At 43.8% G+C, this 14,078-nt stretch overlaps 1 protein-coding gene across 1 annotated transcript in view; it reads left to right on the plus strand.

The window, feature by feature from the left end:
• Positions 1-14,078, plus strand: part of LOC106561231 (SH3 and multiple ankyrin repeat domains protein 3) — a 417,309-nt gene that overhangs the window by 173,527 nt on the left and 229,704 nt on the right. Inside the window, exon 5 of the mRNA XM_045688739.1 lies at positions 3,572-3,643. Coding sequence (XP_045544695.1) covers positions 3,572-3,643 — 72 coding nt within the window. The remainder of the gene's footprint in view (positions 1-3,571; positions 3,644-14,078) is intronic.

The raw sequence follows: 14,078 nt of genomic DNA on the forward strand, positions 1-14,078 counted from the left end.
AAAAGGCACCTATAGACTCTCAGACCATGAGAAACAAGATTCTCTGGTCTGATGAAACCAATATTGAACTCTTTGGCCTGAATGCCAAGTGTCACATCTGGAGGAAACCTGGCACCATCCCCACAGTGAAGCTTGGTGGTGGCAGCTTCATGCTGTGGGGATGTTTTTCAGCAGCAGGGACTGGGAGACTAGTCAGGATCGAAGCAAAGATGAATGGAGCAAAGTACAGAGAGATCCTTGATGAAAACCTGCTCCAGAGCGCTCAGGACCTCAGACTGGGGTGAAGGTTCACCTTCCAACAGGAGAACGAACCTAAGCACACAGTCAAGACAACGCAGGAGTGGCTTCGGGACAAGTTTCTGAATGTCCTTAAGTGGCCCAGCAAGAGCCTGGACTTAAACCCAATCTAACATCTCTGGAGAGAACTGAAAATAGCTCCCCATCCAACCTGATAGAGTTTGAAAGGATATGCAGAGAAGAATATTAAAAACTCCCCAAATAGAAGTGTGCCAAGCTTGTAGCGTCATACCCAAGAAGACTCGAAGCTGTAATCACTGCCAAAAGTGCTTCAACAAAGTACTGAGTAAAGGGTCTGAATACTTATGCAAATATGAAATGTAATTTATTTTTTTATAAATTTGCCAAAATCTGGGGTATTGTGTGTAGATTGAGGTACATTTAAAAAAAAATCACGTTTAGAATGTCTGTAACGTAAAAAAATGTGGAAAGGCACTCTATTCTCCAACATTTAAATATTCCAGGCATTTATATATAAATTCCGGTTGTACTTTGTCAAAAGCCTTTTCAAAGTCAGCTATGAATACCTGGCCTGGTTTCCCAGATTTGTCATAGTGTTTTATTGTTTCAGGTACTTGTCTTATATTATCTCCAGTGTTTTGTCCATGTAAAAAACCTGTCTGATTAGGATGAATAATATCTGACAATACCTTTTAAATTCTATGCGCGATGCATTTTGCTATAATTTTTGCATCACAACACTGTAAGGGGCCTCACATTTTTTTATGGACTGGATCTTTATATTTACCAGTTGGGTCCTGTTTCAGTAATAATGAAATCAGACTTTCTTGTTGAGTATCTGATAATCTACCATTATTATTGGAGTGGTTGAAAAAGGATTGGTATACCTCAACAGGTATGCCATCCAGCCCTGCAGGTTTCCAAAACTTAAAGGCTTTAATTGCATCAAGAAGTTCCTCCTCTGTAATTTGGCCTTCACATTAGTCTTTCTGTACAGCTGTTCATTTTACATTATTAATAGAAAAGAATCCTTACAATTAACTTTGGTTCATTGTGTTGCTGTCGTATACCTTCTCCCCTGGGAGAACACTAGGAGCTTGATGTCACCTGTCAATTATTCAATTATCCAGTCTGCTCTGTGAGTAAGATGTGTGCATAATATATGTGTGAAACTCAGCAGAGATAATCACACTCTGACAGCAGTGTTCCCAGCTGTCATCTCTAGCAGTTATTTGTAGCCTGTGTCGATCATGGTTTGTGATCATATTGAAACTCAGCCAATGTAATGTTTTTACAGTCAATAGAGTAAACATCGTTAGATCTCTCTCTCAAAATTCTGGAGTGAGGGAGAGCTAGAAATAAATAGATACATAGCTCACTAGAGTGCACTCCAACCTTCTGCAGTGAATGATTCTATAATATCCATTGTTTGATTTATTAAAAGTCAGCCGACATTGTTTAAATACATGTTCCTTTCCTGTGTGCTTTGAAAATGTCATTGTTTTCTTATCAGCAAAGTGCTCTGTTTCACCTTAAATACAGATTGATTATTTTCTCCAGGTGTTATGGATGCAGCAACGGTAGATGATGTTGTTATTGCAGGTAGTTGCATCATGTTCAGGTAGCAGAATGTCTGCAGGTAAATCCTTGACGCCTACGTAGAATAGGACTGAAGTCAGCCTTTTCTCAATTGGATTTGCTCAACTCCTGCGTCCTCTGTCCTCCATCCTCTCTGGACTCCTTTTGATAAAGGTCAAAGGTAGTTGAGGAGAGGCGGCGAAGAGAGTGGAAACTAGACGAAAATGCGCTTGTATGAAATTAGACTCTACTCCAATCGTGTGCCATCTGGAAAATTATGTTTACAGGGTGGAATCCAAAAATAAATGTATGAAGTGATAAAACAAATGTAGTTAGTTGTGCAAGACATTTTATAGATGATAGGATAAGTAGTTTATGGTTTTACAATAGACGATTCAAAGGGGGTGTGGCAGATTTCTAAATTTGTCCACTAAGGACTCGGGTAGGAAACGCTTGTACTTCCTCGCCAAAAGGAGGTTATTGAGGAGAGGAGGAACTTCTTCCATTTAACTGCTAAAGAATTGACACACTCCTCGACCACTTATCGGTTTCCGGGTCACGGAGGAGAGACGATGGAGAAGAGGACACATTGGCCAGAATGATGATGTTTAGAAAGCCCAAGAGATTTACTGTGTCTTGATAATTCGATATTTGAAGTGTACAATTCCTCCCAGGTAATGTACACCTTCCCAATTTGTAACTCAAACCCTCATGCTACCATGGACTACCAAAAAATGTCCAGCTTCCAAGGGCACTGTGCCCTAAAAATAAGAGATAAGTGATATAAACATCTCTATAGTAGCTATATGTCTGTGTGTGTACACAGTAAGTCAAGGGCCATGCTCTATGTAATTTGTCTCTCAGGAAGCTCCATGTCAGATAGTTTCACAATGTATTGAGTTAGTATGCTCTCTCTCGATATCACATATGGAAATTGGGACAGTTTCATGTGGCTGTCAAGTCCAACTAAATTCTGTGTTTACTATGGTGGTTGTTTTCTAAAGTTAGACACAGGGTTAGTCATGGTTATGTGAAGGAAGCATTTTGAGTACATTTTGTGTGTGTGTGTGTGTGTGTGTGTGTGTGTGTGTGTGTGTGTGTGTGTGTGTGTGTGTGTGTGTGTGTGTGTGTGTGTGTGTGTGTGTGTGTGAGCTTTAGGAGTCTAAATCTATGGGTGGGTAGAGGGCCCTTTTACATGAATGCATGTGTAGGTCTGTTCTGTAGTTGTATGAGAGTGGTCTTTACTGCCATCTCTTCAATAACATTGATCAGTCAACAGATCAGTCTTCCCTCTCTCTGGGCAGGAGTTTATAGATATGAGTGACAGGTTAGTCCAGCCTCACCACCCTCTGCCCTCCCATAGATTTATACTCCTAAAGCGCACACACACACACACACACACACACACACACACACACACACACACACACACACACACACACACACACACACACACACACACACAGAGCTTTATTTTCATGAAATTTCAGGACTTTTGTACCTAAACCTAACCCTCCTCTAACCCTTAACCTAATCCTAACATTAACCCCAAAAACCATAACCCTAATCTTAACCTTAACCCCAAAACTCTAAACCTAACAAATTCAGGACATGAAAAAAGTTATTGTTTACCTACCGTGTCAGGACAATTAGGTGAATTGTTAGGACATTGGGGACTAACTAATATAGTGTTATTCCAGTAACCATGTGTTGTCTCTGTGTTTTCCTCTCCCAGTTCCGCTATAAGAGACGTCTCTACACACAGTCCCACCTGGATGACAAGCAGCTCTCCAAACTACACACCAAGGTAAGAACACACACGCACACGCACAACCAAGGTAAGATAATGTTCCACACCCAGATTTGGTATAGTCATTCTGAGCTTTTATATATTTAGAGATGTGTGATTTTAATAGAAAAGACACCATACGTGCACATAGGCTCTGGCTATCTCAGTCTGAGGCGGAAGGCTGTATATATAAGAGAGAAAGAGCAGAGAGAACTGCATGCATTGACATCCCCATCAGAGGGCAGGAGATTTACACTGGTGAGAATGGCCCATCACCAGCTGATTTTTCCTCACTGTGTGTGTGAGGGACCATGACCATCTGCAACTGAGCGGTCTCTAATGACATTCACATATTAATGTTGGCTTATTGTTCTGTTTAATATAAATATTCCTGCAGACATCAATGCTTGCTGCATGACTGCTTTATTGATTAAACAGAATTGGAGCAGGCTGGACAAAGTCGGGCTATGGGACTGTGACTGACACATCATTTCTGACACAGGCTAGAGCAGGAATGAGCATAGAGACACAGAGACGGCGCGAGAGAGACGGAGCAAGAGAGACGGAGCGAGAGACACAGAGAGAGAGAGACACAGAGAGAGCTGGAGCGAGAGAGACACAGAGAGAGATAGATTTAAAGTATGAAAGAGATGGGGAGGGAGGCAAGAACGAAAATGAGTAGAGAAAGAGAACAAGAGGAAGAAAGAAAGAAAGAAAGAAAGAAAGAAAGAAAGAAAGAAAGAAAGAAAGAAAGAAAGAAAGAAAGAAAGAAAGAAAGAAAGAAAGAAAGAAAGAAAGAAAGAAAGAAAGAGGGAGAGAAAGAATAGACAAGCAGACAAGGATGAGTCATCCTCTCAGACACTCTCTAGACTCTTTACTGTCACTGCAGCCTTAGTCTTTTCTCTCTTTCATGTTTAGTAGGGATATAGTGTCTTACTGCACACTGACTGTAACTAGCTAGGTGTGGTAGGGATATAGTGTCTTACTCCACATTGACTGTAACTAGCTAGGTGTGCTAGGGATATAGTGTCTTACTGCACATTGACTGTAACTAGCTAGGTGTGCTAGGGATATAGTGTCTTACTGCACATTGACTGTAACTAGCTAGGTGTGGTAGGGATAGTGTCTTACTGCACACTGACTGTAACTAGCTAGGTGTGGTAGGGATATATTGTCTTACTGCACACTGACTGTAACTAGCTAGGTGTGGTAGGGATATAGTGTCTTACTACACACTGACTGTAACTAGCTAGGTGTGCTAGGGATATAGTGTCTTACTGCACATTGACTGTAACTAGCTAGGTGTGGTAGGGATATAGTGTCTTACTGCACACTGACTGTAACTAGCTAGGTGTGCTAGGGATATAGTGTCTTACTGCACACTGACTGTAACTAGCTAGGTGTGGTAGGGATATATTGTCTTACTGCACACTGACTGTAACTAGCTAGGTGTGGTAGGGATATAGTGTCTTACTGCACACTGACTGTAACTAGCTAGGTGTGCTAGGGATATAGTGTCTTACTGCACACTGACTGTAACTAGCTAGGTGTGGTAGGGATATAGTGTCTTACTGCACACTGACTGTAACTAGCTAGGTGTGCTAGGGATATAGTGTCTTACTGCACATTGACTGTAATCTACTGTATTCAGATGGAATATTATATTTTCTGGAGTTGCACCTTGTTATAATTCTACAGATAATCCAAGAAGTGGTCATTGGAGTGTTTGGTCTGCTGTTGACTTAAACCAGCAGATCAAATCGAATTGTATTAGTCACATGCGCCGAATACAACAGGTTTAGACCTTACAGTGAAATTGCTTACTTACAAGCCCTTAATCCACAGTGCAGTTTCAAAAAATACAGATAAGGTCTTTCCAGCACTTGATTACTCTGAGAGGGGGGATGGTTTCATGATCTCAACTCAATGGTCTCAGTCAAACTAATCCCCCTTTCTCAGTGACCTGCTGGGTGAGTTATTAGCTGTATTGACTGGGTCTGCTGGGGCTAGCTACACCCCACGCCTAACACACACACACACACACACACACACACACACACACACACACACACACACACACACACACACACACACACACACACACACACACACACACACACACACACACACACACACACACACACACACACACACACACACACATGTTCAAACACAGAAACACACACACACTCTGAGGTCAGACATTAACCTAATTTATAGACAATGAAAATGTATATGGCATGCTGGCTTCCATGAGTGCCACTCTCACTATCTATATGTCCCACACGTGCACTCTCCCTCTCTTTCCCACTATCTATATGTCCCACACATTTACTCTCCCTCTGTCTCTCCACTATCTATATGTCCCACACGTGCACTATCCCTCTGTCTCTCTCCCACTATCTATGTGTCCCACATGTGCACTCTCCCTCTCTCCCATTATACATGTCCCACATGTGCACTCTCCCTCTGTCTCTCTCACTATCTATATGTCCCACACGTGTACTCTCCCTCTCTTTCCCACTATCTATATGTCCCACATGTGCACTCTTCCTCTGTCTCTCCCACTATCTATATGTCCCACACATGCACTCTCCCTCTGTCTCTCCCACTATCTATATGTCCCATACGTGCACTATCCCTCTGTCTCTCTCCCACTATCTATATGTCCTACATGTGCACTCTCCCTCTCTCTCCCACTATCTATGTGTCCCACATGTGCACTCTCCCTCTCTTTCCCACTATCTATATGTCCCACACGTGCACTCTCCCTCTGTCTCTCTCACTTTCTATATGTCCCACACGTGCACTCTCCCTCTCTTTCCCACTATCTATATGTCCCACATGTGCACTCTCCCTCTGTCTCTCCCACTATCTATATGTCCCACACGTGCACTCTCCCTCTCTTTCCCACTATCTATATGTCCCACATGTGCACTCTCCCTCTGTCTCTCCCACTATCTATATGTCCCACACGTGCACTCTCCCTCTCTCTCCCACTATCTATATGTCCCACATGTGCACTATCCCTCTGACTCTCCCACTATCTATATGTCCCACACGTGTACTCTCCCTCTGTCTCTCCCACTATCTATATGTCCCACACGTGTACTCTCCCTCTGTCTCTCCCACAATCTATATGTCCCACACGTGTACTCTTCCTCTGTCTCTCCCACTATCTATATGTCCCACACATGTACTCTCCCTCTGTCTCTCCCACTATCTATATGTCCCACACATGTACTCTCCCTCTGTCTCTCCCACTATCTATATGTCCCACACATGTACTCTCCCTCTGTCTCTCTCCCTCTTGGTTTTATCTGAGGGGACTGGAGAGTGTAGGGGTTTCTCCAGGTAATGGACAGGGCAGTAGAATGGTGCTCTTTCTTCTGGTAGGACAAAGACAACCCAGTGTGAACACCATCTGATACTAATGTAGAAATCAGCTGGGTTTCTGTACTACTGACTGACTGGTTATATGAGGCATGGGGTGGATTTACATTAGTCAAATATTTCTACTGAGATCTATCTCTATCAACATCAGATTTGCAACTTTTCTGTTTACACTAGCCTTGAATGTGTAAAGAGTGTAAACCCTCTCAGAAGGGGGTATACCTCCCTCTCCGGAGGTAGATCCGTCTCTTTACACTACATAAGTATCTCTCCTGGACCTAGTTTGTGTTGTCAAAGTAGTTGAGTCAGGCCCTATTCCCACTTACTGACTGGTTATATGAGAGCTGAGTTAGGCCCTGTTCCCACTTACTGACTGGTTATATGAGAGCTGAGTTAGGCCCTATTCTCACTATGAGATATGAAGTATAGTCTGAAGAGCGAGGTGGTGAAAGAAGGCCAGCATCCCGGAGTCGCCTCTTCACTGTGTTCACTGGTGTTTTGCGGGTACTATTTAATGAAGCTGCCAGTTGAGGACTTGTGAGGCGTCTGTATTTCAAACTAGACACTCTAATGTACTTGTCCTCTTGCTCAGTTGTGCACCGGGGCCTCCCACTCCTCTTTCTATTCCGGTTAGAGCCAGTTTGCACTGTTCTGTGAAGGGAGTAGTACACAGCGTTGTATGAGATCTTCAGTTTCTTGACAATTTCGCACATGAAATAGCCTTCATTTCTCAGAACAAGAATAGACTGATGAGATTCAGAAGAAAGTACTCTGTTTCTAGCCATTTTGGGCCTGTAATCGAACCCACAAATGCTGACGTTCCAGATACTCAACTAGTCTAAAGGCCAGTTGTATTGCTTCTTTTATCAGAACAACAGTTTTCAGCTGTGCTAACATAATTGCAAAAGTTTTTTTAATGATCAATTAGCCTTTTAAAATGATAAACTTGAATTAGCTAACACAATGTGTGTCACGATCGTGTGGAGAGACAGACCAAAGCGCAGCGCGATCTGGGTTCCACATCTTTATTCGTGAAACGCACAAAACAATAAACAGCAAATGAAACGTGACGCAAACGCAGTGCTCACAGGCAACTACACAAACAAGATCCCACAAACACAGGTGGTAAAAATAACTACTTAAATATGATCCCCAATTAGAGACAACGATTACCAGCTGCCTCTAATTGGGAATCATACAAAACACCAACATAGAAAATATAAACTAGAACACAACATAGACATAGATATACTAGATTACCCCCTAGTCACGCCCTGGCCTACTACACCATAGAGAATAAAAAGTCTCTCTATGGTCAGGGCGTGACAATGTGCCATTGGAATGGTTGCTGATAATGGGCCTCTGTACGCCTATGTAGATATTCCATAAAAAAATCTGCCGTTTCCAGCTACAATAGTCATTTACAACATTAACAATGTCTACACTGTATTTCTGATCATTTTTATGTTATTTTAATGGACAAAAAATCTTCAAAAACAAGGACATTTCTAAGTCACCCCAATCTTTTGAACAATAATTTATGTGCAGTCAAAGGGTTTATTTTCTATTATGTAGGCTACACTCATTACATTTTAGTTTCAAGACAAAAGCACAGGTTTGCTATAACAGCATGACTTCATCAAGTAACATTATTTTTTATCAGTATCATGCAAATCATTACCTGTTGTAAAATGAAATTACGACAGAAAGCGTTAAATAAAATGAAATGCCTAATGATTTGTCTACATGCAAAGTTAGTCTGCACTTCGGTCTGATTAACGGTAGCCTACTGATAACAACCACAGCTGCAGATAGCTTAGAGAAGCCTATGTACTCTGATCCCATCTGGTCCTGGCCAGGGGAAACGTAACGTCATATATTTATAGTCTGAAATAGGTCAATTTCTTTGTGTTCTAAGAAAATGTGAATGTGATCAAATTTGGTATATATTCACACTTCAGGTGGCTAGGCTATCCAAAATAATGTACTGGAATTAATCAATCATCACTATAGTGGTGATGTACTGTATGAGTATCATTTTAATTCCAGATGCAAAAGCCCCCGATTTTTGTCCATTCACAATTGTTGTCTCTTTGTCTGTGTAAAGAGTTTTAATGTGGTTTTTGTCCATTCACAGTTGTTGTCTCTTTGTCTGTGTAAAGGGTTTTAATCTGGTTTTGCCCATTCACAATTGTTGTCTCTTTGTTGGTGTAAAGGGTTTTAATGTGTTCCTGACCTGATTAGAAAAATTATCTGGTCCCGTCATAGCCCATATCATCCATCATAGCCCATATCATAGCCCACATCATAGCCCACATCATAGCCCCATATAAAACCTTATTTTACAGCTGATTTATTACTATGTCGTACGCTACAACTAGGGTCTGGAGTTGGTTCGGTTAGCCTACTAACAGATCAGGAAACACTCTGAGCACAACACAGTGTTACTAATGAAAAACCAGATCCTATGTGTATGACCTACATTTCACATGTTTTTGGTGGTGTGGACAGGCTTCCATCATTTCACCTGGCTCAGTACAGCAGGCAGCTGTTGTGACAATTTTAGAATGTAACAGGCTGCCACTGCAATTTCAGTTAAAAACTCATATTACAAGTCTCAAATATTAGGAAAATATCTATAAATTGCAGCTGTTTTAAAAACATTGCTCTGCTATTACCATTTACAGTTGAAGTCAGAAGTTTACATACACTTAGGTTGGAGTCAATTAAACTAGTTTTTTAACCACTCAACAAATTTCTTGTTAACAGACTATAGTTTTGGCAAGTCGGTTAGGACATCTACTTTGTGCATGACACAAGTCATTTTTCCAACAATTGTTTACTGACAGATTATTTCACTTATAATTCACAAAATCACAATTCCAGTGGGTCAGAAGTTTACATACACTAAGTTGACTGTGCCTTCCAGAAAATAATTCCAGAATTCCAGAAAATGATGTCATGGCTTTAGAAGCTTCTGATAGGCTAATTTACATAATTTGAGTAAATTGGAGGTGTACCTGTGGATGTTGTCACAGGCGTCGTAAGGAGTGGACCAAAATGCAGTGGGTAAAGTGCTCATCTTCTTATTTATTAAAGGAAAAAACACTTAAACAAAACAAACGACGAAAATATATATATAGACTATACTGGGAACAACCACCCACAAACACAAGTGAAAACACACATAACTAAATATGGCCTCCAATCAGAGATAACAACAAACAGCTGCCTCTGATTGGAGGTCATTGACAAAACTAACATAGAAATAGAAAAACTAGAAAAACCACATAGAACATAAACCAAAAACCCCGAAACACACTAAACAAACACCCCTGCCACGCCCTGACCTAACTACAATAACAAACAACCCCTTTTACTGGTCAGGACGTGACAGTACCCCCCCCAAAGGTGCAGACTCCGGATGCACCGAAACACAAACAAACCCCACAAAAATAACCCCAAACTTAAAGGGAGGGAAGGGAGGGTGCTACACCCCCCCCTAATCCTCCAACTACGGAGGTGGCTCAGGCTCCGGCCTTAGTCCCCATTCTAATCTGCCCACCCCCGCTGAAGGCTCAGGGCTGTAGACTATTGCTGAAGGCTCTGAGCTGAGGTGCGTCGCTGGAGACCTCGGGCTAAGGTGCGTCGCTGGAGACCTCGGGCTGAGGTGCGTCGCTGGAGACCTCGGGCTGAGGAACGTCTCTGGAGACTCAGGGCTGAGGAGCGTCTCTGGAGACTCAGGGCTGAGGAGCGTCTCTGCAGGCGCCGGACTGTGGGCCGTCTCTGCAGGCGCCGGACTGTGGGCCGTCTCTGCAGGCGCCGGACTGTGGGCCGTCTCTGCAGGCGCCGGACTGTGGGCCGTCTCTGCAGGCGCCGGACTGTGGGCCGTCTCTGCAGGCGCCGGACTGTGGGCCGTCTCTGCCGGCTCCGGACTGTGGGCCGTCTCTGTCGGTTCCGGACTGTGGGCCGTCTCTGTCGGTTCCGGACTGTGGGACGTCGCCGGAAGCTCTGGACGGGGCACTGTCGCCGGTATTTCTGGACGGGGAACTGTCGCCGGAAGCTCTGGACGGGGAACTGTCGCCGGAAGCTCTGGACGGGGAACTGTCGCCGGAAGCTCTGGACGGGGCACTGTCGCCGGAAGCTCTGGACGGGGCACTGTCGCCGGAAGCTCTGGACGGGGACTGTGCACTGTAGGCCTGATGCGTGGGGTTGGCTTTGGAGGTGCCAGACTAGTGACACGCACCACAGGGCTAGTGTGAGGAGCAGGAACAGGACGTACTGGACTGGGCAGGCGCACTGGAGGAAGAGTACGAGGAGCAGGAACAGGATACACTGGGCCATGAACCCTCACCGGCAGTCTGATGCTTGCAACTTGCATCACTGGTCCTGGCTCGATGCTGGCTCTAGCATGACACCTGTGAGGAGCTTTCACCAAGCGCACCGGACTGTAGCTGCGCACTGGCGATACCGTGCGTATCTCTGCATAACATGGTGCTTGCTTGATCCGTCGCTCCCCATAATAAACACAGGTGCCCCTTCGTACCTCTCTCCGGAATCTCGCGTCAAGCTCCTCGCTTGATTCCATGACTGGCTCCCTTTTCCTCCATGGCTCTCTCCTGTATGCCCGGCAAGTTAGGTCAGGGCTCCCCCTGACTCAACTAAACTCCCCGTAAGCCCCCCGTAAGCTCCCCGTAAGCCTTCTCTCCTCCTGAAATGGAGGATATCATGCCTCATACCTCCGTCGTTCTGCCTTAGTTGCCTCCAGCTCCTCCTTCGGGCGCCGGTACTACCCTGCCTACCTCCAGGGTCCCTTTCCATCCAATATTTCCTCCCTGTCCATAACTCTAAGTAGCTCTTCCTCTGCTCCTTCCTCCGCTGCTTGGTCCTTCGTTGGTGGGTGGTTCTGTCACAAACTTCGTCGTCTGAGGAGGAAGAATCATTGGACCAAAATGCAGCGGATAAAGTGCTCATCTTCTTATTTATTAAAGGAAAAAACACTTAAATATGGCCTACAATCAGAGATAACAGCAAACAGCTGCCTCTGATTGGAGGTCGTTGACAAAACTAACATAGAAATAGAAAAACTAGAAAAACCACATAGAAATAGAAAACATAGAACATAAACCAAAAACCCCGAAACACACTAAACAAACACCCCCCTGCCATGCCCTGACCTAACTACAATAACAAACAACCCCTTTTACTGGTCAGGACGTGACAGATGTATTTCAAGGCCTACCTTCAAACTCAGTGCCTCTACTTGACATCATGGGAAAATCAAAATGAAGGTACCACGTTCATCTGTACAAACAAGAGGTACGCAAGTATAAACACCATGGGACCATGCAGCCGTCATACCGCTCTCTGTCTCCTAGAGATGAACGTACTTTGGTGTGAAAAGTGCAAATCAATCCCAGAACAACAGCAAAGGACCTTGTGAAGATGCTGGAGGAAACAGGTACAAAAGTATCTATATCCACAGTTAAACGAGTCTTATAGTGACATAACCTGAAAGGCCGCTCAGCAAGGAAGAAGCCACTGCTCCAAAACCGCCATAAAAAATGCCAGACTACGGTTTGCAACTGCACATGGGGACAAAGATCGTACTTTTTGGAGAAATGTCCTCTGGTCCGATGAAACAAAAATATAACTGTTTGGCCATAATGACCATCGTCATGTTTGGAGGAAAAAGGGGGAGGCTTGCAAGCCGAAGAACACCATCCCAACCGTAAAGCACGGGGGTGGCAGCATCATGTTTTGGGGGTGCTTTGCAGCAGGAGGGCCTGGTGCACTTCACAAAATAGATGGCATCAATCGGAGGAAAATTATGTGGATATATTGAAACAACATTTCAAGACATCAGTCAGGAAGTTATTAAAGCTTGGTAGCAAATGGGTCTTCCAAATGGACAATGACCCCAAGCATGCTTAAGGACAACAAAATCAAGGTATTGGAGTGGCCATCAAAAAGCCCTGACCTCAATTCTATAGAAACTTTGTGGGCAGAACTGAAAAAGCGTGTGCGAGCAAGGAGGCCTACAAACTTGACTCGGTTACACCAGCTCTGTCAGGAGGAATGGGCCAAAATTCACCCAACTTATTGTGGGAAGCTTGTGCGAGGCTACCCGAAACGTTTGACCCAAGTTAAACAATTTAAAGCCAATGCTACCAAATACTAATTGAGTGTATGTAAACTTCTGACCCACTGGGAATGTGATGGAAGAAATAAAAGCTGAAATAAATCAGTCTCTCTACTATTATTCTGGCATTTCACATTCTTAAAATAAAGTGGTGATCCTAACTGAGCTAAGACAGGGAATTTTTACTAGGATTAAATGTCAGGAATTGTAAAAACTGAGTTTCAATGTATATGGCTAAGGTGTATGTAAATTTCCGATTTCAACTGTTTACTGTAGGAGTGCTGGCTCAATGAGGCAATTCTGTTTACACTGCCCTACCGGGCGAGTAACGTGTATTACCTCCAGAGGTAGCGGTCCAGAAGTAGCAAGTACTCAAGTTTACATTTGAGTAATATGTGTAGCAGACTGCATTTTAACTAAAAGTGTAGTAATTGTGAAGAGGCTCTTAGTGTGCTACTGACTGACTGGTTATACGACAGCTGGGTTAGTGTGCTACTGACTGACTGGTTATACGAGCTGCTGACTGACTGGTTATAAGAGCTGGGCTAGTGTGCTACTGACTGACTGGTTATATGACAGCTGGGCTAGTGTGCTACTGACTGAATGGTTATATGACAGCTGGGCCAGTGTGCTACTGACTGACTGGTTATAAGAGCTGGGTTTGTCTGCTACTGACTGACTGGTTATAAGAGCTGGGTTAGTGTGCTACTGACTGACTGGTTATATGACAGCTGGGCTAGTGTGCTACTGACTGACTGGTTATAAGAGCTGGGCTAGTGTGCTATTGACTGACTGGTTATATGACAGCTGGGCTAGTGTGCTACTGACCGACTGGTTATATGACAGCTGGGCTAGTGTGCTACTGACTGACTGGTTGTATGACAGCTGGGTTAGTGTGCTACTGACTGACTGGTTATA

Source organism: Salmo salar, chromosome ssa10 (assembly GCF_905237065.1).
Source record: "Salmo salar chromosome ssa10, Ssal_v3.1, whole genome shotgun sequence".
Classification (NCBI taxonomy): domain Eukaryota; kingdom Metazoa; phylum Chordata; class Actinopteri; order Salmoniformes; family Salmonidae; genus Salmo; species Salmo salar.